We start from the raw sequence: 24,207 nt of genomic DNA on the forward strand, positions 1-24,207 counted from the left end.
TATTTTTGCTATATTACATCTAAAACAGTATTATATTTGAGTAGAACATTTTATCTCATTATCCAGAATTGCAAACAGTATTTGAAAGTAAGACCCTGGACAGAAAATGAAATAAAATATATAATAATATAATATCTGCATTATGTGCGTCTAATTTTCTGTGCTTTATATATGTTGAAACTGGATTCTTAAACTGGATTCTCAACATGAACATGAACGGAGCTGAAGAAAAGCTTCTGTAGAAGTATTTGTGCTAAAAAACTATATTAACATTGCTTGTATATTATCATCGTAATTATCCAGTTGTCTGGATGTGGATACAGATCCCAGCAGGTGTGAATAAGCCTTCTCGCTTTTACTCTCTCTCTCTCTCTCTCTCTCTTCTTCTCTCTCTTCCACTTACATGTGACTTGGTCTCAACTGTAAGACAGTGCCATTCCTGCCCACAACCCCACGCGTTAACTTTCCATTAATAACATTTTGCTGCTGTGAAATAAATTGCCAAAAAGTATATTTTAAGTCCTACACCATTTCAACGGTCTGCTAAAAAGATAAGTAGCAAAGAGTAGAGCAGCCAAATCAGCCACAGGTCTGATTTGCAAAAAGCTATGAGGCTTTTTCACTTGAAATGGGTTAGGCACTGGGCCGAATCGATGGTTGAACAGGGGAAAAAAAGATTCAATGGAGTCAAATTTTTTTAGCAAACACTGTTTTCCCTGAGGTAGTGTGACTTGTAGTTTATGACTTGTTGCGTACTGTATCCAGAGCCACTGATGGAGCGTTCGGCCAGCTTGTGATGTGAGCGCCAAACTCCTTCCAGTCAGAGGCCCTGACTATGTTTATACAGGGTACAAACTAGGCTTTCTTGATGTATTTTTGACACTGGTAGGATTTCCCACTTTTAGATTTCATTTTTATGTATGTTTTTCACAGGGCTCGTGTATACTAACCAAATAATTTTAACCCCTTTTCAGATACTATTATAAGCTTACAGTTACACAAATATACAGACTTTGGCGTTTTCATTCTAGTTGAACGGTATACTGTGTTAATGACAGATGTTTAATACAGAGAGGTAAAAGAAGATATTTACAGACTGAATTCTTCACCTTTTTCCACCTGGCAGGTTACTGATATTCACTCTGCTCAGTTCATATTATACTCCAGTATTGTACTACAGTTTATTGACACAGATTTACAAATCTAAACCCAACCCCCGACTTGCATCTGAAAGGACACTCAAGTGCCTGGCTGTGATTATCGGTGTCTGATTATTACTCAATTAGTTATATTCAGTCACTCTCAATTATATCAACGCATAGAAAGAAGTCCAAACCAGCTCCTGGAAAAACCAAGTCTTCCATGCATTATGTTAGTGTTCAGTTGGAGATGTGCACAACGCTCAGCCAACATTTCCTCCATGCAGGACTTGTTTCTGAAGGCCATGTTGAGCTCAGAGCTGCAGACTTAAGACCTGTGAGCATACAGGACTGGGGACCCCCGAACCTGAATAGATGGACAAAGCAGTGTTTTAGCAGCACTGCTTTAGACATCTTGGTTTTGAAAATCTGGTTTCATTTTATGTTTTTATTTGAATCTAATCACATCCATTCATTTGACTTTACTGGACTTGTTTACATTTATTTCATTACACTGGTAATTGTCATACAGTATATCTGTCACTGTTTTTTTTTTACTTCTGGATTTAATTCTACAAAACAAAAAATGTAAATGAATTGAGTGTAGCCCATTACTGCCAACAGTTTGTGGTCATTACAGAAAACTTTATTGCCAAACTCTTGTATAACAAATACATCCAACTACATGGACTAGTTACACTTTTATAACAAATGGTACACTTGTGTTACGCTTTTGTTGAAGTCTTGAAGTGATCTTTTATAATCTCTTTGTTATTCCTTTAGAGTTACTATTCTAATTGGGGATTACTGAGATTCTCTTACCTCATAATCTCAAATCCAAGCAGACATAACAGTTGGTAGTAAAACCCCTTGGAGAGTCTGAGAAGGGTTCAACATATTACTGACTTCAGATACTAGAAAAGTATAAATAAAAGCTTTGGATTTGGGTAGATATCATTTAAATGTATTGTTTTTATCAAAGCTACTTTAACAGCCTTAGGCTCTCTTCTATATTAGCGCTCTCATGACATACCGCAGTTGTATGAAAACGCTTCGCATTTATGAATCATCAGAATTCTGTCAAGTCTGAAGATTTTCAGTTTGGTGAAACGCAGAGACTTGATGGTGTCGTCTCTTGGGAATATTTCGAAACAACGTGTTGTTGACCTGAGGCTTTGTAAATCACTCACCTGCCTCTAATTGTGGAAATGATACTGTATGTACAATCAGGATAGTGATTATGATTACAATGGAAAGAGCATTGTATTTATTTTAAAGCTATTGATAATACTTTGATAATGATGTATAATGTAAAAAGAATGAACAGGAGCTATAGGTATGTAAAGTATACTGTGTATAAAGGAGTTTGCTCCGGGGGAGGGACGGGCATGGGGTTCATTCTGTTCATGGCAAATTGTTCAAAACAGAATATTGATGATTCTTGTCTGTGATGTAGACAACGTCTATGTTTTTTTTGATAAAAGGCAAAATGATATGAAAATAGCAAAACTGCGTGTGTGTGTGTTTTCTTTAATAATATTTCTGTTAAATTGAACATAGAACTTGATCAAGTGTTGCAACATGTAATCAAATCAGTCTAGACTGTTGTAAGCCGTCACTGATCTGACTTTTTAAGGATAAGCCTGTGGGCAGAGGGCACGTGTGTTTAATCCCAGCATGCTCCTCTGTTTAAACATATGGTATTTTGGTGGCACTTCAGTTTAGGGTGGAATAACAACAGTGTGACATTTGTTGTTACTGTGCTGTTTGGCTGCCAGTGATTTCCATTAAATCACCAGTTGATCCATAATTACTAAAAAAGGAGTAAAGGTGATGATCAAAATACACAGGGAGGGAAGTACCTGCAGACCCATCACTCTTTCTCGTGAAGTCATTGCATTTTACAGCTAAACTATGAAATAAAAGTAAGGGAACGTGTTTATTCTAAAGCACAACATTCAACCCTTTTATATGCTTTTCCATGCGTTTTGCCTCATTAAAACAATTACTGGAGACACATACACAGACAAACCAGAATTGTTTCCAACATATTGATAATAAAAATTTGTCTTATGAACTGCAGTAGCTCATCAAACATATCAGCAATCACAAATACCCCAGAATACTTAGTGAAAAACACTAAGTATTCTGGGGCTGGGGAAAGATGAAACAACTATTTGGTAAGTCCCTGGGTGATGTGGCAGTCTAGTATGTTGGCTAGTATGTAGACGACAAGACAAATACTTGTTGGTTTTATGAAACTTACTGCAGGGTTTCATGTACACAGCTTGATGGCTCATTGTGTTTAAACAGCCAGAACAGAGTTGTTATATAAAGAAGTAGTAAGTCGATAGAGATGAACAGGTGAGACACTCAACAGTCTTTCATTTGAAAGGTAAAAAAGTGATATTTTGGTTGTTAGGACCTTCATCAGCCACATCTTTCACTGTACATGGAATGGTTAATCGTCTCCTTGTTTTTGTAATTTTCAATTTATTAGTTCCTCCTAGGAAATGCAGCATAACATTATTGAATTTAATGTAATTGTTAAAATGAGGAGTGATATGGTTGCTATGTTTAATTTGAATCCACCTGATGCCTCCTGCTACCAGTTTCATGAAAAGTGAATGCAGGGTGTTAACTTCTATTTGACAAATGTTATTTGAAAGAATCTTTGGGAAAGGAAACTGAAACCGTATTACACTAGTAGCTAACAAGCATGTCAGGTTTCAGGAGTGATTTATGTTACGGTAAATGCACATTCACTCAGAAATATGTACATTTATCAACTCCCAGACTTCCCAGCTGTGATAGTACGATAAGTTCTGAGTCTCTTCTATACTCATACAAATTCTGATTATTAGCCTAGTTGTTGAAAAAATACATCTCACCTCCACTTGCTGGCGAATTGTTCATGTTTATTACCTACCCTGTGAGAAGGTGTGGTCAAAAGACATATTGTAGATGCTTATGAGTTGGGATAGACTGATTTGAAAGAATATGGAAGACTGTAGTGGTTGACACATCTAAATCCAAATTACCCACAGATAGACAGATATCCCCACCACTTCTCTCTCTTCATTTGTAAAGATGCTTTATGAAATTCATTCTCTCTCCAATTTGTGTTCTTTGCTTAGATGTCCAAGTAAGCCTATTCATGCAGATACATTGGAAATGCAGGGAAGTGGTGTATATTTGGAATAATGTGTGCTCTACACAGTTTGATGCTCTAGAGGTTGAAATAGGCTACCTTACCCTCCCACATTGTTCCTTTATAAACTTTGAATATAACACAATTTTAAAATTGTATTTTACTATCAAGTTGCTGATGCTAAGTTAAAGTATAGACTATTGCACAGCAATAATGGGATTTGGTCATGAACACACGCGACCAGCAGGGGCGCTAGCTGTCGCTCTCCCTCCTAAAAACAATATGAACGCGGAAGCTTTAACACGTATGCGGTTTGTTATCAAAGATCTTAAATTGATTTGATGGGTCACTCAAGAGCGAAAAACCCACATTATGCACGCGCTCTCCTCCTGCAATTTTGCATCACATAGATGGAATAAACATAGCAACACATCAACACTTAGCCTAAGTGTTAACTCTGGCACTCTTCTTGAAGAGTGAAGCAATTACATTTTTGACAGCTAATGACAGCTATTCCTAGTAAAAAAGAAATACTTGGGAGTGTTGGAAATCATTACATTTTTGTAGCTAGTTAGAATTTGCCCAACATAACAAGGAAGTTTAAAACATAGGCTATTTGAAAGTTATCTTGCTTTTTTCCTGAAAAGGTTATCCCAGTCACTTCCAGTGGTGGAAGAAGATCTGAGATCTTTTACTTAAGTAAAAGTAGCAATACAACAATGTAAAGATACTCCATTACAAGTAAAAGTCCTGCATTCAAAATCTTACTTAAGTAAAAGTACATAAGTATTGGCAGCAAAATGTACTTAGAGTATCAAAGTAAACGTACTCATTATGCAAACTGTCCCCATTTAGAGAGTTATATTTTTCATAAATTATTGGAATATTAATACTGATTTATTGACATACATGTACATGTAAGCAGCATTTTAAAGTTGTCAACGTGAAGCTAGTCTTAACAATTTGGCTATACTTTTGGGTAGTCTAATCTATAACAATGCTATTTTATAGTTATTTTATAAAGATGATCAAATGTTTTAAATATAAAATATTGATCTGAAAAGTAACTAGTAACTATAGCTGTGAAATAAAGTAAAGTACAAGTACCTCAAAACTGTACTTAAGTACAGTACTTGAGTAAATGTACTTAGTTACTTTCCACCACTGGTCACTTCTAGCCTATATTACTATCTATATTGTAGGTATCAGAAAAAATAATTCCAGAATTTATTCAAGACAATAAAAAATAAGAAAGAACCACATGCTCTCTCTGTTGGTATGGTAAAAGACAAAGACAGCACTTCCATCTTTAAATTTAGAGATAGTTTTGAATTTGAGGGATATAACACTGGGTAGAATTTCCCATTATATTCCAAGTGTAGGTATTTTAATGCAACAATATGCAACTTTTTGAGTTTGAGTGGGAAGTCCTATTGCTAGTCCTGCCCTCCTCCAGCAATTAAAAATAAGCAATGCTGATGTTCACCATGTTTTTCAATGAGTCTGGTCCACATGCTTAGCTTCACCGTTCTTTTGTTTTTTATTGCGTTCTGAGATTGTTTGTGTTGCTGTAACTTCCCAGGCTGTGGCAACTAGCCTCACCTTGATAGCTACAACCCAACTCACTGCTGGCCACACCCGTAAAACACACACCCACAGCAAATGGTACATGTGGTATGCCCCAAAATGTCCCAAACATTATTGAAAAGCCAAACGGGGTATCTAGCCATGTACACACAGGGTCACAGATACAAACAGGCTGATAATATACATCCTATTCATTTATTGTCATATCAATGTTAAAAAGTAGCATATTGTAGCTTTAACTGAATTTAGTGTGCATACTGAATTCTGGTACGCGATGACGTTTGCGGTACCCAGAAATAAGGGCAGAGTGAGAGATCTCTCATTTTCCTCCTCTCTGTAGTTATACAGCTCTCATACAACAACCTCCAGTCTCTCTTCTTCACCACAACACACTATCACCGAGTGACTACCGATCCATTCATTGACTACCGTTAGCACAAGAGTGGATGTTGAAAATGAGATAACACTCTTCTGGTAAACTTTGGATGATTGATCCGGTCGTGTAGCATGCAATCACCCGAGGACGATGTTAGCTTCAGTCTGCAGCCGACTTGGTTAACGTTGTGTCAAGAAGCCACTGCCAGCACTGGGACCTTGATGTCCTAACTTCATCTCTTCCCTCTCGTGTAGGGTTTGTATTTTGAGACAACTGCTTTTTTAATCTGTTTATACCATGCTAATATGCATGTATCAACAATAGGAATAGTAAAGTTAACGTTTGCTAGCTTAACAAAACAAGGATGTTTGTCAGCTAACGTATGTGAATGAGTGTAACTTTGGTACATACCTGTTAGCTTAAAGCCTTTAGGGAACGGTTACCTTGGCATTTTTAATTTGTTTTTGTCAAGTCACAATGGAGATAAAACTTTACATCTGTCTTCTGCCAGTTTGCTGTTCAAATGATGTTTCTCTGGGACAGGTAAAGAAAGTCATATGCCTCCCTCTGGTGGTCGGTTTTAAAGCTCAGTGAGAAAGGCCTGTCCTCCCCACAGGGGAATTTGATATAAAATATTAGTTACAGAGTAACGTTACAGTTATTTATACACGACAGTGATTTTATTTCCATATAAAAAACAGTCTTACTTTGTTGTAAGTAATTACTGCTGATAAAGATGAAATTGAGGCAAGGTTTTATTGCAGTGAACTTGCTCTGATGCCTCTGGTGAAATGCTTACATACAGGTTGTGTGTCTCAGGGGACTATCTATGCAAACAAACAGATGTCCTAATTATATTTTGAGTAGTTCAGTTTCACTACATACCACAATAACTGTTCTGTTTTAGCAAACTAGCTGGCACGAGTTACTGTTAGCTAAAAACATTGAACATTTAAACTACAATCCATGTGAAATATGTTTTATATTTTGACGAAGATGTGCACAGAATATCCAAAACAAAGAAGGTGGGATGTTGTTGTTGGGATGGTGAAGTTGGCCTGCATATTGCTATCTGCATATTGATTGAAGTGTTGTATGCAGCTTGCTTACTTGTAACAATAAATTTGACTAACAGTGTAATTTTAATATTTTGTGAATTAATAAAATGGGGAATTCTTACTAGATGTTTTACTGTCCTTAGTAGCAAAAACTCAAAGCTGTGAGCAGTTCAGTGACTTTACTCTGTTTTAATACCACAAGTGAGAACTAATTTTACAGTAAATTCCATTTCTGGAATATTTTGGACATGATTTTGCCATGCCACTTCATACCTGCCTATGAGCCTCTGAGCAAAGTGTTGGGGAAACAACACTGTCTGTCTTGTTACATTTCAGTATGTCCCACTAGATGTAAGAACTTCCCTATTTGCAGCTGTTTCAGGAGCTGTTGTAGCTAGCCGACACAAGAAAAACCTATTGTAGCAGCTTCTGGGACACCATGGCCCCCCACCCAGTGGTCCAAGCCATCATCGACCTTTCTGCTGGAGCCATAGGTAACTACAGCGCTCTGTCTCAACATCATCAAACAAACACTATGAATGTTACATGTGGTCCATATCTTTGAAATGTCACCCACTCACTTTTCTTCCATCGCTTGGCCAAATGACTTGCTACGTTAGCTGTGGCTATGTTCAGAGACCTTGTCTGACCTAGCAGCATTTTGATGACTCCTGTCTTTTTCCGGCTCGTCTCTCTCTGTGTTTCCATTGAGTGTGTACACTACTCCATGGTATACAAGCCTCTGCAAAGCCCTCTGATCCTTATCTCTCTTGACAGCCCATAGGGTGTGTAAGTCTGCTTGTGTCATCATCATAGATTTCCCTGTGTAATGGCCATAACTATTTCTTTTAAGCACTGTCAGTACATGTATAGATCAGCGCTGTTTCTCACAGTTTCCCCCTCTGTATTTCTCCTATAGGAGGAACTGCGTGTGTCTTGAGTGGGCAGCCTCTGGACACGGCGAAAGTGAAGATGCAGACCTTTCCTACGCTGTACCGGGGCTTCGTCCACTGTGTCTCGTCCACCTACAGACAGGTGGGCCTGCGCGGTCTGTACCAGGGCACCACGCCGGCGCTGATGGCCAACATCGCCGAGAACTCTGTGCTCTTCATGAGCTACGGCTTCTGCCAGCAGGTCATCCGCCTCATGGCGGGACTACACAATGAAGCGGTGCTGAGGTAGGGTGATGCCTGAGAAGTTGTCCCTCCTGTTAATGCGAAGTGACCTATGTAATTGTCCTTAAAACACATGTAAGATCTCCCACTGTCTCTTGTGTATCCTTCCCTCTCTCTTAGCGACATGCAGAAAGCCTGCGCTGGCTCGGTGGCGTCCATCTTCTCCTCGCTCGTCCTCTGCCCCACTGAGCTTGTGAAGTGCCGTCTCCAAGCCATGTATGAAATGGAAGCGTCAGGCAAGATCGCCAACGGCCAAAAGTAAGTGGTTTTTATTGTTAAATTTTGTTAGATATTGTATAGATCTTTTATTCTTGCAGTACTGTTTCAAGAACTTATATTGACTAACGTAATAGTTTTAGCATTGTTGAAAAATGGAAAAATGACTGGGTTTGCCCTATTAATTGATTGTAAGGCTGCATGCCTTACAATCAATTAATATGACTATTTTAACATTATTTCAGATGAAATGACTGTGTAATGATTATGTGTAATTATGTGTGATTATGTGGCTTGCCTCCATGCAAACTACACAAGGTGATGCAACCAACTGCAGCAAGCAAAACTCAAGTTTGGAAAAGACAAACTTTTAACTAACTTTTTTTAACATTAGTCTGCATGTAAACATAGTCTGTGTGAGCTAACCAAGCCAGATTCCCTCTGCTGTGTCTGCAGCACGGTGTGGTCGGTGGTGAAGACGGTGATGAGGAACGACGGACCCCTGGGCTTCTTCCAGGGCCTGACCACCACCATCGCCAGAGAGGTTCCTGGCTACTTCTGCTTCTTTGGTGCCTATGAGCTCTGCCGCTCCACCTTTGCAGACTATATGAAATGTGACAAAGACGACATAGGTACCGGCAAAATATTCCTTCTGCCTTCCACGCTGGGCAGCCTTGTTTTTCTGTTAGTGGTTGTGGAGTTTTAAATGTTGAGATTAGTGGTTAAATGGGTGGATATCTGCAAATTGTGGCGCAGCCAGCAAACTGCTGTAGCACACACTGTCACATACTGCAAGCCAGTCTCCCTCTGTTTTGTCTGCTCTGTCTGTGTTTGGTAGCTTAAAGGACAAAACACCCTAAAACTCTTAAAGATTTTTTAAAATTCCTGGGCCATTTTGTTGTTTGGTGGTGTATTTTTCTTATTCCCGTAGATAGTGGCCAAACGCAGACGATGTGACGTCACATTGAGATGTTTACTGAGCGGCTAAAATGTCGTTAAAATGCAGCCGCAAGACATGTTGTGTCTTGAGTAAGGGGCGCGACTCACTTTTCCTTGACTTGTAAAACTCGCTCTCTATGGCCAACAGCTGAATACAACAAGTTCAGGCACATTCTCTGCAGGTTGTCCAAAGGCACTCTGGGAAATGTAGGAAATGACTAACTGAACTAGAAGTAGACAAGGCAGGTTAAATGAAAGTGGATACACCAAAAAAGCAAATTACAACAGTTGATCCCAAAATAACTGCTGGAATGTGTTGGACATCACAGACCGATGATATATAACTCTGTAAGACGATCTGAGGGTGGAATTTTCCTTTAAAATGTTTATTACTGCAATTAGTGACTAATGCAGACTGTTGAACTTTGACATATGATGCAGCAAGTATGAGCCGGAGATATTTTATTGTATAGCTTGATTGCTATATTTAACAAGCAGTACTAATTAACTTTGAATTGCTCATGTCAAACTCAGTTGGATATATTATGTGTCATGCTGTGCACTTTGCTTGGCCGACCTAAAGATACAGTTTTATTATTAATGTAAAATAATGAATTCTTCTTCATTTATTTGCACCTCTGAGCTCACAAACCAAATAACGAAGGATTTACATATTTACATACAACTAACAAATTATAACAAGTTTGTTTGTGTCTAATGGGTTCTGCTGTATATATTGTAGGTGTGGCTCCAATCGTGTTCAGTGGGGGTTTTGGAGGGGCATGCCTGTGGCTGGTGGTCTATCCCATGGACTGTGTCAAGTCTCGGATCCAGGTCATGTCCATGACGGGCAAACAGGCAGGATTCTTCAAAACCTTCATGACCATCGCACGCACTGAAGGTAGGCAAAGAACGAGTTTGATGTTTTTAGTCTTAACAGGCATGTTTTATGTTCAAATTTGCTTGTCAAAACATTCTGGGTGAAGATGAAGCCGGAGGTCTGCAGAACAAGTCCATCAAGTGGATTTTCCTGCTGAGAACTGAAAGCTGTCATTAACCGTCAGTGTGTAAGCTCTCCTATCTCTTGTTGTGTTTCTGTGTGTAGGCGTGAGGGCGCTCTACTCCGGTCTCACCCCCACCATGGTCCGCACCTTCCCGGCTAACGGAGCACTGTTCCTGGGTTACGAAGCCAGCCGGAAGTTCATGATGAAGCAGTTCGACAGCTAACCGGGCCTGTATGCATAAAACACCTTAGAGAGGGAGTGCTGATGTGTGAACGGTTAACCCTAATCAGAGTGAAGTTTTATAGCCATATAACCTCATCAGTCCTCCAGTTTTTCAAGCTTGATGTGTTTTTGGGCCCAAGTCTCTGCCATTTCATGCTCTTGTTTAACCTACTTGAAACTGCCACACTCCATCTCTTCTGAGCCCAACAAAAACTCCATCTGACACAGCGTTTACGTATTTTGTTTGTGTTCAACAAGTTAATTCCCAAAAAGCTAAAGATTTGCTGACATATATGACAATAATATATGTGCAGCACAGTATTAAGCAACCTTTGCCAGTATCTGTAACACTGAAGAATTGTCAACACTCCAGTTTATTGTTATTTTGTGTCTACCTCAATGAAGTTATATCCGCACAGACAACCTTTTCTCCCCAGGCTGTTGGAGAGAATATTCTTTACTTGCTCTTTGTGTGGCCATTTTTAATACACACAATCTTACAACCTTACTAAAAATCCATATGCATTTGATTTAATTCATTTGAATTTTTAAAAACATGTGTTTATTCATTCAAGTTGCCTAAAATGTGTTAATGATGGAATGGTTTACAAGACTGACAGTTCAGTGTGTACCTCAGTTTGGGATCATATCTTCGGTTATTTAGGTACAATGGGAAAATGCCACTAAATTTGCCAAAATTTTGCAATTACAACACTTTTTCAAATAGCCTTAGTTGAAGCATTATAACATAAAAATGATATAACACACTTACTTGAGTGACCTCAAGCTGAAGTTAAAAATTCCACCATCTGATTAAAGTGGATACAGACAACTTTTCAACTTTCCCCCCGTCATCCCCCCCTAGCGTTTCCAAGTGGTATTGTTGTTTGTGCTGCTGTCGCAAAGACAACCGGATCGCTTTCCATTCCATTCCATCTGTCTGCTTATCAACTCCTTGATCATAACACAATATAGTAACTTTCACCACTGCTCATTTTAGAAAGGCCACTGCAAGAAAACGTGTTCTTTGTTTAGATTATCAAATGGACAATGGATCATTTGTTTGTTTCTGGCTTCTAGCGTTAGCAACATGGCTAACATTGCTAACGCTAGCAGCCAGAAACAAACATAGTTACCTCCGCCAAGGAGGTTATGTTTTCGGTGCCGTTTGTTTGTTTGTTTGTCAGCAGGATTACGGAAAAACTACGGCCGATTTTCATGAAACGTCATGGAAGGGTGTAGCATGGGCCAAGGAAGAACCGACTAAATTTGCATATCATAGCAGACTGGACTATTGGCCTTGGCGGAGGTCTGCGCTCTCCAAGTGCCCTTCTAGTTAGATGTTTGTTTATTTTGTTCCAATTGCTGTTCCAATTGCTTTTGGTTGCACAATTGATGACGCACTTCCTTTGTGCCGTAAATGGAGCCTTCATTCTCCCGGGAGACCGTACCCGGTGCCAGACAGAATTGCATAGTGAAAGTGAGGCTTATAGGGAACCAATCTAAACGCCGATGGTTTCATTATTCTATAGCCATTACACTGTGCAATCAACATTTACTTCATAATGATAAGTTAAAGCCAAAAAGTTGTCTATAGGGTCTTTAACTTGCAAAAAGTGTTAAGGGGAATGTTACATTATTTCCTGTCTGTAGTCCTTGGAAGGGAGTTTCGCTGATATTACTGCTCCACTCTTGTGTGACGACTTGCAGTAAAAAAAAATGTATACATTCATCAGTTTAAGTGGTTTGCATTTGTTCACAGAAATTTATGAAGATTGAGGTGGCTTTTCTGTATCACTCTGGCTATAACTGCATGTGCCATAAAGCTGAGCCATCATAGAAATATGATGTTCAGTAGAATCTCCAGCAGTTAATGCTCATTTAGCATTAAAATTTCATTTGTTATGAAAGTAAAAACAGCCACAGCCAGCAAGTGGTTTAACTTGTAGCCTGTAGTTTTTCCATCTCACTGACCAAATCACCAGCCGTGACTAAATAGAAAGTCATCCTGTTCTCATGTGCGTCCCAAACTGAGGGTGTCGCACTGAACAAGGTGTTTTTGTTTGTTTTTCTCTGACATGTACTGTTCCACTCTGTTTATTATGAAGCCTCCACCCTTTTAGGACTCAATACTTGCCTTTTAAATCACTACTTTTTGCCTTTTGTTGTGTAACCCATGTTATGTACAAGACCATGAGAAAATATCAACTGCCTCATCAAAGTTGCCATTTGCACACTGCGTTTAACATGCAGGTTTTATTCCACTGCTGAACAGTTGGCAATGCAATTTTTTTTTGTCAAATTCCTATAATTGAGTATTTTATTAAGGCAATGTCAACAAACTGAGATATGTCACTAAAACATTTGTAGATATCAATCCTTATACAGTATGGGATGATATTTTTTTGTAATTATATGATCTACATTAAATGTGTAATTAGAGGTGAACCGTCTCTTGTATTTTATTTTATTTTATTAGTTATTAGAGGGTAACCGTGTGATTTATTGTTTTGACTATAAGTACAGTTTGTCAAAAGTTCAGTTTAATTTTGAATTGAATGTCATGTCACACAATAGAACAGTAGCACCTGTGTCAGTTGGCAATATTTTAAACAAAATTCGAGTTGAATGAGGAATTTGACTTGATTTCTTATACTGTGCCTATTTCTCAACATACATTAATACAAGGCATACAAGGCCTTTAAGTCACTACATGTCCAGCTTTCTGTGTTGGTTAATATAAGGAATTGTGCTGCACCATGGAATACACAGAAAGTATATATCTGTGGTCACACGGTGATGGCAGCAATCAGGAATCGGATGTTTTCTGCAGATGCAACATCAGGCAGGAACACTTCTCTCAGCCTTCCACCAGGGAGCGCCAGTCAGGGAGTCATCATTGGTTATGGGTGTTGTATGGAGTGTGGATGATGAGCCACCTACCGACCAGGACCTTACAGGACCTGCAGGTTAAGACCAGAGAGGGATGCTGTCGTTAAGAACTATCTGAGATTCAGATGTCCTAGCAACATAGAAAACAACATGACGGCATTGAAGGATTTTCTTTCTACCCATTTCCCTCTAACATCCGCTTCTTTGAGATTTCCCCTCCTCACCCCTTTGTTGCTGCAGGTTCCACACAGGCAGCCAAACAGGCCATTGACCATCTGAATGGCACAGAACACCAGCTGCAGGCCGCTCGTCACCAGCAGGGTGGAGAACAAGCCAACGTTGAACTCCACCACGTTCTTGGGCTCCCAGCATGTTCCCCACCACTTACGGTCGGTCAGGTAGCTCGTGTCCCTACGCGAAACGAGACGGTAATGAATAACACTGTGCATGCCTACTAAAACTTGATCATGTTAGTAAATATCGTCAGCAGGTTACTTATGTCACCTGTCTTTAAAAGGCGTCGTCCAAATCAGAGCGACTTTACAGAGTGGCCCGTTCTGCAAACCAAGCACTGCCACAGCGAAACTGTACAGAGCCCCAGCCACACCAACTGCTGCAAATGCAATTGATAAGAACATCTGCAGAAGAAAAGTGATAACCAAAGCTCAGACACTCATTTTTTGTAGTATTCACACTGAATTATTGGCCTGTATTAACACTTTATTGCATGCTTTGCCATTGTTTAAATATACTACCAATCAAAAGTTTGGACACACCTGATTGAATGTACTGACTGTTTTTCATGATCTTAAAGCCATTTTGATCTAAAGGCTTATGCTTAAATGCTTGAAATTAGTTTCTTAGACAAATATAAATAGTGAAGTTGATGCCTATGTATGAATTTCTTTCCAAAGACTTTGCCTTTCCACCAAGGCAAAGGGCGGCTACTTTAAAGAATCTAAAATATAAGATAGTTTCGATTTTTTTAAACACTTTTTTTGGTCACTGCATAATTCAATTTGTGTTATTTCGTAACACAAACGTTTTGATGTCTTTACTATTATTCTAAAATGTGAAAAATAGTAAAAAGAAAAGAAAAATGTGTGTGTCCAAACTTTTGACTGATAGTGTATAGTGCATAGTTTATAATGTGTGGAGTTAATGTACTGTATATAATGAATCAGTTCGATTTTTAGCCAGCCCACGTCTTTTTCTGAAATCCTTAAATGTTCAACTATTTCCCTGACAGACTCACCCCACAGCGATTTGCACAGCACCCCTGTTTTCCAGTCAAATGGATGTAAAATGCTGGCACCAACACCTGTGGTGGGAGAGATGAGTTAGCAGGGAATGCAATGCAGCATCAGTGTAAAACATGACTTGGATTACAGCAAAACAATTGATAAATGCAATCAAAACAATTAAGCACTTTCCTCAATTTTGAGAACTGGGGAGACTTGAGGAAATTGTCTCCTGCAGAATAACAGCCTTGCAGATTCTGAACAATTCCCCTTTAAAATGGACTGAAATCTTCACTTCATGAGAGTGTTACATGTAATATGCAATATGTTGTACATAATAAGGCTAGTGCATAATGCAGTCTGTTACTGCCCATTGTTCAATTCAATTCAATTGGGTGACGCCTCTAGATTAGCAAGATAAGGAATCTTAACCATTGAAGCACAAACTTGAGACCTAAACAGGCAAGATGGCCACTAAACCCATTAAAATCCAGTATATAAAGCCAGCATTTATCAGTTTTAGCATTGCAGATAATGATAACTAACCTTTGTCTGAGAGCCTGTACATTATATATCAGAGTGAAGTTTACAGCAGCTTGTAGTCCAGAGTCACGCCCTTCAGTAACGGGCTAGAGAAAAGAGAACTCACCATGAGCCCCCCTCCAACGAGGCCTCCCATGTATTTCACCTCTTCAGTGATGTGTCCATCTTTGACATACTTGACGTCCCAGCCGGGGAAGAACAATAGGATGTTGCAGATGATGGATATGACTGCTAAGGGGTACAGAGCCCCAGAAATGCAACGTGAACATCTCCCTGTGCACATGTTGTCACCCTGAACGCTAAATAACGGGTCTAAAACCTCTGGCTCAGGAAGGTTCCAGAGTGTTTCTCCTTGTCAGCTGAGATCCTTTGGTGGTTCCTTTGGTGTTGTCAGTGAGCGGGGAAGTTCCTGGCCTGATACTAGAAACTGATCCAGAGAGTGAAATATATTTTTCTCAAATGACTCTATCACGTTGTTAACGCGCTGAGGACCGAGCCTAAATACTAGGAGGAATGGGTGTGGGAGGTGTACGACATGCAGATAGCGTGGACAAACAGAGTCTGTGACACCAGGCCAGAGAACGTGACTCATTCTATGGTATCTGGAAAAGACAACGGCTTGTTTTGTGGAATACATTTAGGCAGCATTTAGTTGCACATTTTTTGGTTAAAGCTATGTTTATGCATTCACATTTTCTGAGTCAGGGGTTCTTCGTTTAAGTTTCATATAGCTCCTGTTTTGTGATTAGGCCGCTTAAGTGCTCAGTGCCATAAAATCTTAGTTGCTTGTCTATTTCTCTAATATAATGAACCGAAAAGTTACTTTTGTTTGGAACTGTTACATTGTATACCATTAGTGCATTTAGGTGATGTGTGTTTACATTGTGACTCCGGGATCACTGCGCGGCTGGACTTTAGACCAGTGGCTGTAGGTGGAGCAAGAACAATGTGTCACTGACATCAACTGTAAAACATTTATAAATGACTATGTCGTGGTTAGTTAAACATTAACAGAATGGCACTTCTTTTCTTAGCTTGCCTAGTGAGCTGTTGACTGTAATTGCCTTCATATCATAGTATCAGTAAATTGAAGGAAAATACTGATATCAGCTGGAAAGTAAAAAAAAAAATGAAGAATCTAAAAGTTGAAATGACTGAATAAGAAAAGAAGCCACACTAAGTATTCAAAAAACTTGTGCTTCTTTGCGCAACACTTGGGCTAGGCTCATGCAGAATTACTCATCAGTCATATAAACCATCCCTGTTACATATTTGCCCTCTGGCTAATGAGAAGTATGTTAAGTATGCTAGTGATTTGGTGTTTTCCCTCCCATATGAGGCATAGTATTGTTTTCAGCCAAATTATTAAAAGGCGGTTATTTAAAGCAACACACAACTGCCATCACTTGCCATGCACATAACACTAATACGCCCAAAGGTTTTCCCTAAATAAAGGAGCATAACTTACTTTGTAGGCCATCGCATTTTTATTCCATTTCTCTTCAGCTGACTTGCCTTTGGTCTTGGCTCCACCCGGCTCTCATTCATAAAAACATGCTGTGACAAGGATAATATACATAGTGGAGAAAAACACACGTGTAAACAGCTTAGAAGCAGTAGATAATTTCGTAAACTTAACTGTTAACTGTAGACTGTAAGTGTCCATTAATTGTGTTAAACGATCTAAGTGTTTGATCCCTGTTCTAAACTAACAGACATTAGAAGATAATCAATAAATGGGTATTCAAGTTGCCTTCACAATGGACAAATTAGGGATAAAGACTCTGCAAAAAAAAATGACCAGAGGGTCTCTACTGTTTATGTGCAACCCACAATCTCCGACAAATCTATTTAACTGCTCCAATGACAAACTTGACCTCTGACCTTTAGGTGAGTAGGCCATACAAGCTAGGTCTGTTTAGCACAATGAGAGCACAATGAGAGAGTGTGTAAGGACTGTTTTCATCACAAGTTTCCCTCTCCCCACTGTTGTTATCGCCCCACCTAGAGCACAGACCCAGATTGGGTTTAGAGCAAATCTCATCAAATGGGTTTTGGTGGGCTAATGTGGATCTATGTGGGGATCCTTGACATGAAAAAGTTAGGGAACCTCTGTTAGCTGGTTTCTCATATGAGAGGCATGGGAGGTGATACAGGTTTATGTGTTCTGCACTTGGTTCCTCTGTCAAGTAAGGATCAAAATCATGACTGTATATTCAGGCTGCTATTGGCCTTGTAATGAAAATTGGATATTGTCTCCATCAGCAGCTTAGACCTACTCTACAGCTTCAGGTGTGGCAGTCTGTAAATGCCCAGGAGCTGCTAACCCTAACAATGTCATTAGGAGACTTTTAGTGTCCTATGGTCTTGGAAATAGTCATGGAAATATTCAAATTTAAAGATATTGAATATTGGCACAAAATATCAGCTATTGTCGGCTTCTTTCCAAAAATAGCATTATCTGTATTTGCCTTAAAAAAAATCCATATTGGAACCTGAGTCTATCTAAACTCATTATTTTCCATATCAGTGACGCTATCGTGGACTTCCGAACGACAAATATCACGAGACTAGACGTTCATCTGGCTCCTGTTAACTCTCTCGGGCCCGTGCCCTCTTTGGTCACCGCTGTAAATTTTGGGGAGCCTTGGACCACTCCCACTTTTAGTGAGAGAAACACTCCTGGCTACAGCTGACCAACGATGGCCACGTCTCCCGTCAAAGAGTTTCTACGTACTCATTTTATGTCAGAAAAGTGTTACAATGAGTTTTTCGTCAACTTACACTTTATGCACGGTGAGGCTCGTCTGCAATTATGTTTTAAACTAATGAAATGCAGAGGGAAAAAACCCTCCAGATGTGCAGGGGCGGTTATGTAAAATGCTGTCGACTCTCCCACTTTTAAAGCATCAACTTTTGTAGCTTAACACTGTGATATTTGACCTCTGATAGTCTAACCATTACTAGAATTAAATCAAGTGTAGTAGTGTAGTTTAGCGTTTAAATCGCCTATCTAATTGCGTTGTTCAGTATATCTACGTGTTGACAAACTAGAAAAACATTTGTTTTCTAACCTGAACATGTTATAACGTTTTTTTATTTACCTCCTAGTGCCTTGCCTAACGATTGTACTGAGCAAAACGGTGGGGTTTTGGATCATGCTGGACACTCTGATAGGTAAGAAGTCTCCTGTCTGTTTAAAGTATGCAGGGTGATATATTTAGCTCAGGCCTACCTGCTGTTTTCTGTAGTTACTCAATACGTGTAATCATATGACAACATGGCATTAGCAAACTAACAGAGTTTGGCACAGTTGGTTATGTTGCTCCTAGTAGCCTACTCTCCATTCCCTGAGATATTCACTTGTTTTTGTTATTTGAGTATATTCTAGTTTTTGGCTAACAACTCATAACTGACCACACATTTTCTCTTTACACCATAATCACAGCAATGAGGGGATTGTGATTTAAATTCCCATAAGAAATTGTACCATGGTATGTACCCAGGTAAACTATGGTTAACTAAAGTACATATGCTTTACCATGGTAGTACCAGGGCCAGTAATGTGTGTTAACATCATGTCTCCAGGCCATATTGGTATAGTTGATACACTCAGGTATGTGCCACAGAACAAATGTGATTTATTGACACAACAGTTATTTTTTCCCTTTATATGCCATAGTACATAAAGAAAGTATATGCCTTACATGTCGAGAAACACAAATTTACAACAATACACAATCATCAGATATTTTATCCAGATATTCAGAAGTTGTTTTTCCATACAGCGTTATTTGTGAGCGATTACTAAATAGAGGCTAGTGTTAGTTTTAGTGTAGCTATTGATTTCCTATCTCTAAACTGATGTTAATTAGCAGTTAATGTACCTAAGTAACTGAATAAAATGTATTGATATGTATGTACTATCATAGCACAGCTGCAGACCAACTTACATGGTATCTGAGGAGTACTCCATATGAATGCTTGTTATTACATCTTGTTGGTGGCCTGCAATGTAAAGAGTTATTAATTAATGATTTAGATAGTCTCTCTTCAGTATAACCCCCATCATCCTCCTCTCCTTCTTCATCCTCCTCTCCTGTCTGTCTTCTCCCCGCAGCACAGCTACCTCAAGTGCTGAAGATAATGCGGAGAGGGAGTGCAGCGGGCCTGAGCCTGACCGCTGTCCTGCTGCAGCTTTATGCCATCTCCTGCCCCGTGGTCTACTGCATGGCCAACAACTTCCCTCGCTTGTATGAGATCAATGGCAAAGTGGTGAATAGATCAAAGACCATGTGATACACTTAGCGGCTGCTTTATCAGGAACACCTAGATAGTACTGTGTAGGAGATTGGCCCCTACTGTTGCTTTCAGGACAGCCTGATGTCTTCAAGGTCTGCATTCAGCAAGGTGACAGAAAGGTTCCAGATACCGTCACTCATCATGCTGCAAACATCCCATTCCATCCCTCCTCAAAGGAGCTCTATTGGGTAAATTAAAATCAGTGTCATGTCCCTGGAGTACGGAAGCCGACAACGGCCGTGCTTGCAATTATTTTTTTAATTCCGTTATGTCGAGATCACGAGTGAATGATTTCATTATCCCGAGATAACAAAGCTCGTTTTCTCGAGATAACGGGTTAATTTATCTTGTTATCTCAAGAAAACAAAAGGCCGATTTCTAGAGATAACGAGATAATTTGTCACAAGAAAATGGCTTTTGTTTTCTCGAGATCACAGGATAATTAACTCGAAAATGAGTGTCTGGTTCATTTGATCACACCTGATTTCAGCCTTCAAGATCACTGTTTTCTCTGTCGGGGAGGATTCATAACTGAACAGGAAGCATAAATGTGTAGTTTTGTTTGCTGCAGTTACGATTTTCAGCTTAAATCAGTTGCTACAGTTGTCAAGACGCCATATGCATGCTGGCATGGCACTCCTGATCTCTTGAAAACATTTTGTTTTCTCGTGATAACAGGATGGTTAACTTGTGATCTCGAGATAACGGCGTTAAAAAAAATAATTGCAAGCACGGCTGTTCTCGGCTTCCGTACTGGAGCCATATTGATTCGATGCATGCTTCTTGAGATTGAGCATTACCCTCCTGGAAGTGAATGGCAGACTGTGGCTATGAAGAGATGCACCTGGTCAGCAACAAAGTTTAGGTTCGCTTTAATCGACCAGTTGGTACTAAGGGGCCTAATGTGTGCCGAGAAAACGTTCCTCACACCTTTAAACATCCACCAGCCTGTACAGCTGGAACCAGGCAGGAGGGATACATGTATTCATGTTGTTTATGCCAAATTTTCACTTCTTCTTCATGCTTAGGCTTTATTTATGTGACTCGCTGTCTGGAGGAGTGAGCTGCTCACGTAAACGGAGAGGTGTACCTAATAAAGCGGCCACAGGGTGTACATGCAGGGAAACACTTTGAAGGGCATCAAAATGTAAAGGCACATGTGTAGAAGACGTAGCCTGTAGCTTGACACAAGTTATGCCCCTCAAGTTTCAAGACTGTGGGTCCAATATTGTCCATACATTTGAAAATCGGCTTCTCACTGAGCATAGGGTTTTGTTGCCCTTGTGCAGCTGACAGTATTTATGTATTATCATGTTGTTATCTGTGTGCCTTACATGTTTCGTACTTGATCCTAAAATGTTCAACAGTGCCTGGGGTGAGAGGCTCTTCACGCTGGTCCAGACTGCAGTGATTGGCTTCCTCATCCTGCATTACCGTGGCGATACTCTCAAAGGTTAGCACACACCTATGCGTTTTGCAATCTGCACACTCAAAACCTAATTCAGACTATAGGGGCCAATATATAGCCAAACTCCCAGCAATACAGAGTGTAAATGCAGTGACAATGCAACATCCATTTAACTAACCCTTCATTTTTTCCAAGTAGTACACATTGATTTAAAGTCAAAACGTTTTTCTACCTGTGCTATCAGGAAGTAATAAATCTGTCAGTGTTGTGTGTAGAAGAGAGGTGTTGATGAGATATTGATGTGTAATAACTGTGTCACTTCCAGTTATAAATTGTATGATATCACAGATAAGGGTCTTGGTTCACTGGCTTTTAGTACAGGGAGAAAAATGTTCACATCAAATACTTATGTGACTATCGTTGGTCATACACCTACAAGGATGATATGTAGATGTTAATAAATTTACTGATGAAGCATGAAATGTGGAAACAGGTCATACAGTACATCTGGGATAAACTACAATACTAAAAAACATTTTGTTCAAATTAAAAAAATGTACAGATAGATTTATTCACCACAGCCAAAGATGTTGATTATTTTACTAACATCCTCCTGTTAATTTTTTGTGTAGACAGCTGGTCAGTGCTTTCCTAGAGTGCCACCTAGTTGTACTATTCAACTTTTCACTGCAGCCTCTAGTTTGAAGTGCAGTGATCATAATTACAGGACAACCTCTAACTATCTTAAGTTAGAGGTTGTGATTATTTAATTTGTCCTTCTTTTGATGCTTTCGACTTAATGATTTTCCTTTCACTTCAGTAATCTTCAGTGTGAGAACTCTCTTCTTGTTTTGGATCGAAGGGATTAGAAAAAGCTTTTCTCATCTGGCATGCATTTTTTTGTTCTGTATTAAGGTTCTATATCTTTATATATATCTTATATATTCATATTTTAGGATGTTTATGTTGCAGGACTGATGTTCCTCTTGGCTTACAGTGGCATAATGTTCCTCCTGGGGTCCTATGCAACTGCAGCAGTCGTCTCAACCATGCAGGCGTCCAGTGTGACAGCTTTAGTCGCAAGCAAGGTAGCAACTCAATGGCTTGAATGTAGAATGATGTAGCTCCGTTTCATACATGAGCTGGTCTGTGATGAAAAGCCCATGTACTTGAGGGTGTTTATCTGAATGTATTTGTCAGGGGACATTTGTCAGTAGCATTTCTCAACTGCCTGGTCTAGATAGGTGTGAGAGTGATTGTCTTTGCTTGTCTTGTATTTGCAGGTGATCCAGGCTGGGACTAACTACTCCAATGGCAGCACAGGCCAACTCTCCAGTATCTCTGTGTTTCTAGTGTGGGCTTCGTCCCTGGCTCTTATCTTCGTCTCTCTACAGGTATGGAGCTAGGAATCATACTCACGCATTGACTTGCATAACTTTTTACATTACACCTCTCTAATCTCTGGTTGTTACCTTTACTTCACCCACCTCAGAGTTTGGCCTCACTTATCACCCTTCTCTTGTAGGACACCGGAAGATCACTTAACACTCTGGCCCACATACTGTCAGCCTGCCTCAGCTGCATCCTGCTGGGCCAACTGTTCTGCTACAGGAAGAGCAGCTCCGCTGGGAAACAGAAGATTGAGTAGTGGTCGACCGTGACAACTATGTTCCGCTTTTTCAACTAAATATGGGACAATCTCATCATATTCAAATCATTCCTGTCTGGTGTGTGTGTGTGTGTACCAGTTGTACCTGACATGCAGTAGAGGTTTACAGAGTTTTTGTACAAATGTGTCTGCTTACCACACTAAGATCGGCTTTTACATAAGCCATGCTCTGTGTGTTTGTGTGTGTGTGTGTGTCTAAATCAGAATTCCCATTGCCATGCTGTTTAATAGCTTTATGCATTTTTTTTATATTTCATTTTTGTCTCCAACTCATGTGAGCCAATAAAATGCCTTCTATTGCCCCCAAGTGATGTGGTTCAGGTGGCTCTGCTATTTTGTGTGTGGTGCAATTTTCTAGTTTGGGTCCACTAAAATGTTCAAAGGAGAAGGGAAACGCCTCTCAATACAAAGCCATTCTGAGTGATCAGCTGCAACTAGAGGGCAGCATAGTTGCAGGATTCTCCCAGAACAGGTCCAGCCACTGTTTTTGTAGCACAGATTATTTCATCCCCCCCCCCTCTCTCTCTCCCACTTTATTTTGGCAGCCACCTGTGTGTTTGATCATCAGTTACCAGCTACTTATGTTTATTGTACAGCATGTAAAGCTTTTTATGCTGTGAATTTCTGTCCCGTCTACTGAATATTACTGTCTATTATCTTATCATGTGTTATGACTGACAGGACAGCTGGACTTTTAAAAGCATTTGAAGACTTGTGCTGTGGAAAAACTGCATTTCTACCACCGGATAATGCTATTTGTAAGTGAAAGTATTTTACAGAGCTGTCAGCTTTATGTCGAGACTGTGAAGTGTTTGCTAAAGCGATTTGGGCACAATGTTACTCATACATAAAAATAACTATCTGCTATCTACCTTTTGTTCTGAGAGTCATGTTACAACCGAGGGTGTGGGTGTGTGCCAGTCAGCCAGTCACCTTTAATTTCATTCAAGCACATGGTTGTCTTATGACTCTGTTGGTGAAGCCCGTGTCTCTTATGTAGAGCACAGACCTGAGCATTATTCACAATATTCCAAAGATTTCTGGGCTGGGTCGTATGCACACATTTAACATATTGACGGTTTAATATTTTGAAGGTGTGTATGCCTGGAGGTGTGGCCAAACGTCTCATAAATCCTGAAAGTACAGCATCTTAGAAAAGCCAAAAGAAAAGCACAGCAGGTGTTTTTAATATTATTGGTGCAAATAAGTAAATTATTGGAGGACAGACAATCACTTAGAAGTTTTACTTTAAGTAATATATTAAAATACAGGTTTGAAAAAAGCA

The 24,207-nt window shown here is 39.6% G+C and overlaps 3 protein-coding genes across 3 annotated transcripts; 2 read left to right on the forward strand and 1 right to left on the reverse strand.

Moving 5' to 3' along the window:
- Positions 1-6,319: 6,319 nt before the first annotated feature.
- LOC139657172 (mitochondrial ornithine transporter 1-like) lies at positions 6,320-10,868 on the forward strand. Its single transcript, XM_071534929.1, has 7 exons — positions 6,320-6,503; positions 7,685-7,805; positions 8,231-8,489; positions 8,607-8,744; positions 9,159-9,334; positions 10,384-10,542; positions 10,747-10,868. The coding sequence occupies exons 2-7, from the start codon at positions 7,751-7,753 to the stop codon at positions 10,866-10,868; spliced, it is 909 nt and encodes a 302-aa protein (XP_071391030.1). The 5' UTR covers positions 6,320-6,503; positions 7,685-7,750.
- A 300-nt stretch (positions 10,869-11,168) lies between these two features.
- tm4sf21a (transmembrane 4 L six family member 21a) lies at positions 11,169-15,965 on the reverse strand. Its single transcript, XM_071534919.1, has 5 exons — positions 15,650-15,965; positions 15,015-15,080; positions 14,264-14,397; positions 13,984-14,170; positions 11,169-13,830 (listed from the first exon to the last, which is right to left on the reverse strand). The coding sequence occupies exons 1-5, from the start codon at positions 15,824-15,826 to the stop codon at positions 13,822-13,824; spliced, it is 573 nt and encodes a 190-aa protein (XP_071391020.1). The 5' UTR covers positions 15,827-15,965; the 3' UTR covers positions 11,169-13,821.
- A 2,265-nt stretch (positions 15,966-18,230) lies between these two features.
- Positions 18,231-23,182, forward strand: LOC139657179 (mannose-P-dolichol utilization defect 1 protein-like). The gene is made up of 7 exons (XM_071534938.1): positions 18,231-18,339; positions 18,655-18,720; positions 19,664-19,796; positions 21,213-21,298; positions 22,226-22,341; positions 22,537-22,647; positions 22,779-23,182. The coding sequence occupies exons 1-7, from the start codon at positions 18,246-18,248 to the stop codon at positions 22,899-22,901; spliced, it is 729 nt and encodes a 242-aa protein (XP_071391039.1). The 5' UTR covers positions 18,231-18,245; the 3' UTR covers positions 22,902-23,182.
- Positions 23,183-24,207: the final 1,025 nt, after the last annotated feature.

This window comes from Centroberyx affinis, unplaced genomic scaffold (genome assembly GCF_046629955.1).
Source record: "Centroberyx affinis isolate AG114_WGS23_722 - 3 ecotype Tasmania unplaced genomic scaffold, CSIRO-AGI_Caff_v1 ptg002635l_1, whole genome shotgun sequence".
Classification (NCBI taxonomy): domain Eukaryota; kingdom Metazoa; phylum Chordata; class Actinopteri; order Beryciformes; family Berycidae; genus Centroberyx; species Centroberyx affinis.

Excerpts from the sequence above, each read along its gene's own strand:
- LOC139657179 (XM_071534938.1), top strand. The coding sequence starts at position 18,246 with ATGGCCACGTCTCCCGTCAAAGAGTTTCTACGTACTCATTTTATGTCA. Across the intron at positions 18,340-18,654 it reads CAACTTACACTTTATGCACG|TGCCTTGCCTAACGATTGTA; the intron begins GTGAGGCTCGTC and ends TTTACCTCCTAG. Across the intron at positions 21,299-22,225 it reads CCGTGGCGATACTCTCAAAG|GACTGATGTTCCTCTTGGCT; the intron begins GTTAGCACACAC and ends TTTATGTTGCAG.
- tm4sf21a (XM_071534919.1), bottom strand. The coding sequence starts at position 15,826 with ATGTGCACAGGGAGATGTTCACGTTGCATTTCTGGGGCTCTGTACCCC. Across the intron at positions 14,398-15,014 it reads GCTGTGCAAATCGCTGTGGG|ATGTTCTTATCAATTGCATT; the intron begins GTGAGTCTGTCA and ends TTTCTTCTGCAG. Across the intron at positions 14,171-14,263 it reads ACGACGCCTTTTAAAGACAG|GGACACGAGCTACCTGACCG; the intron begins GTGACATAAGTA and ends CGTTTCGCGTAG.
- LOC139657172 (XM_071534929.1), top strand. The coding sequence starts at position 7,751 with ATGGCCCCCCACCCAGTGGTCCAAGCCATCATCGACCTTTCTGCTGGA. Across the intron at positions 8,745-9,158 it reads AAGATCGCCAACGGCCAAAA|CACGGTGTGGTCGGTGGTGA; the intron begins GTAAGTGGTTTT and ends CTGTGTCTGCAG. Across the intron at positions 9,335-10,383 it reads ATGTGACAAAGACGACATAG|GTGTGGCTCCAATCGTGTTC; the intron begins GTACCGGCAAAA and ends TATATATTGTAG.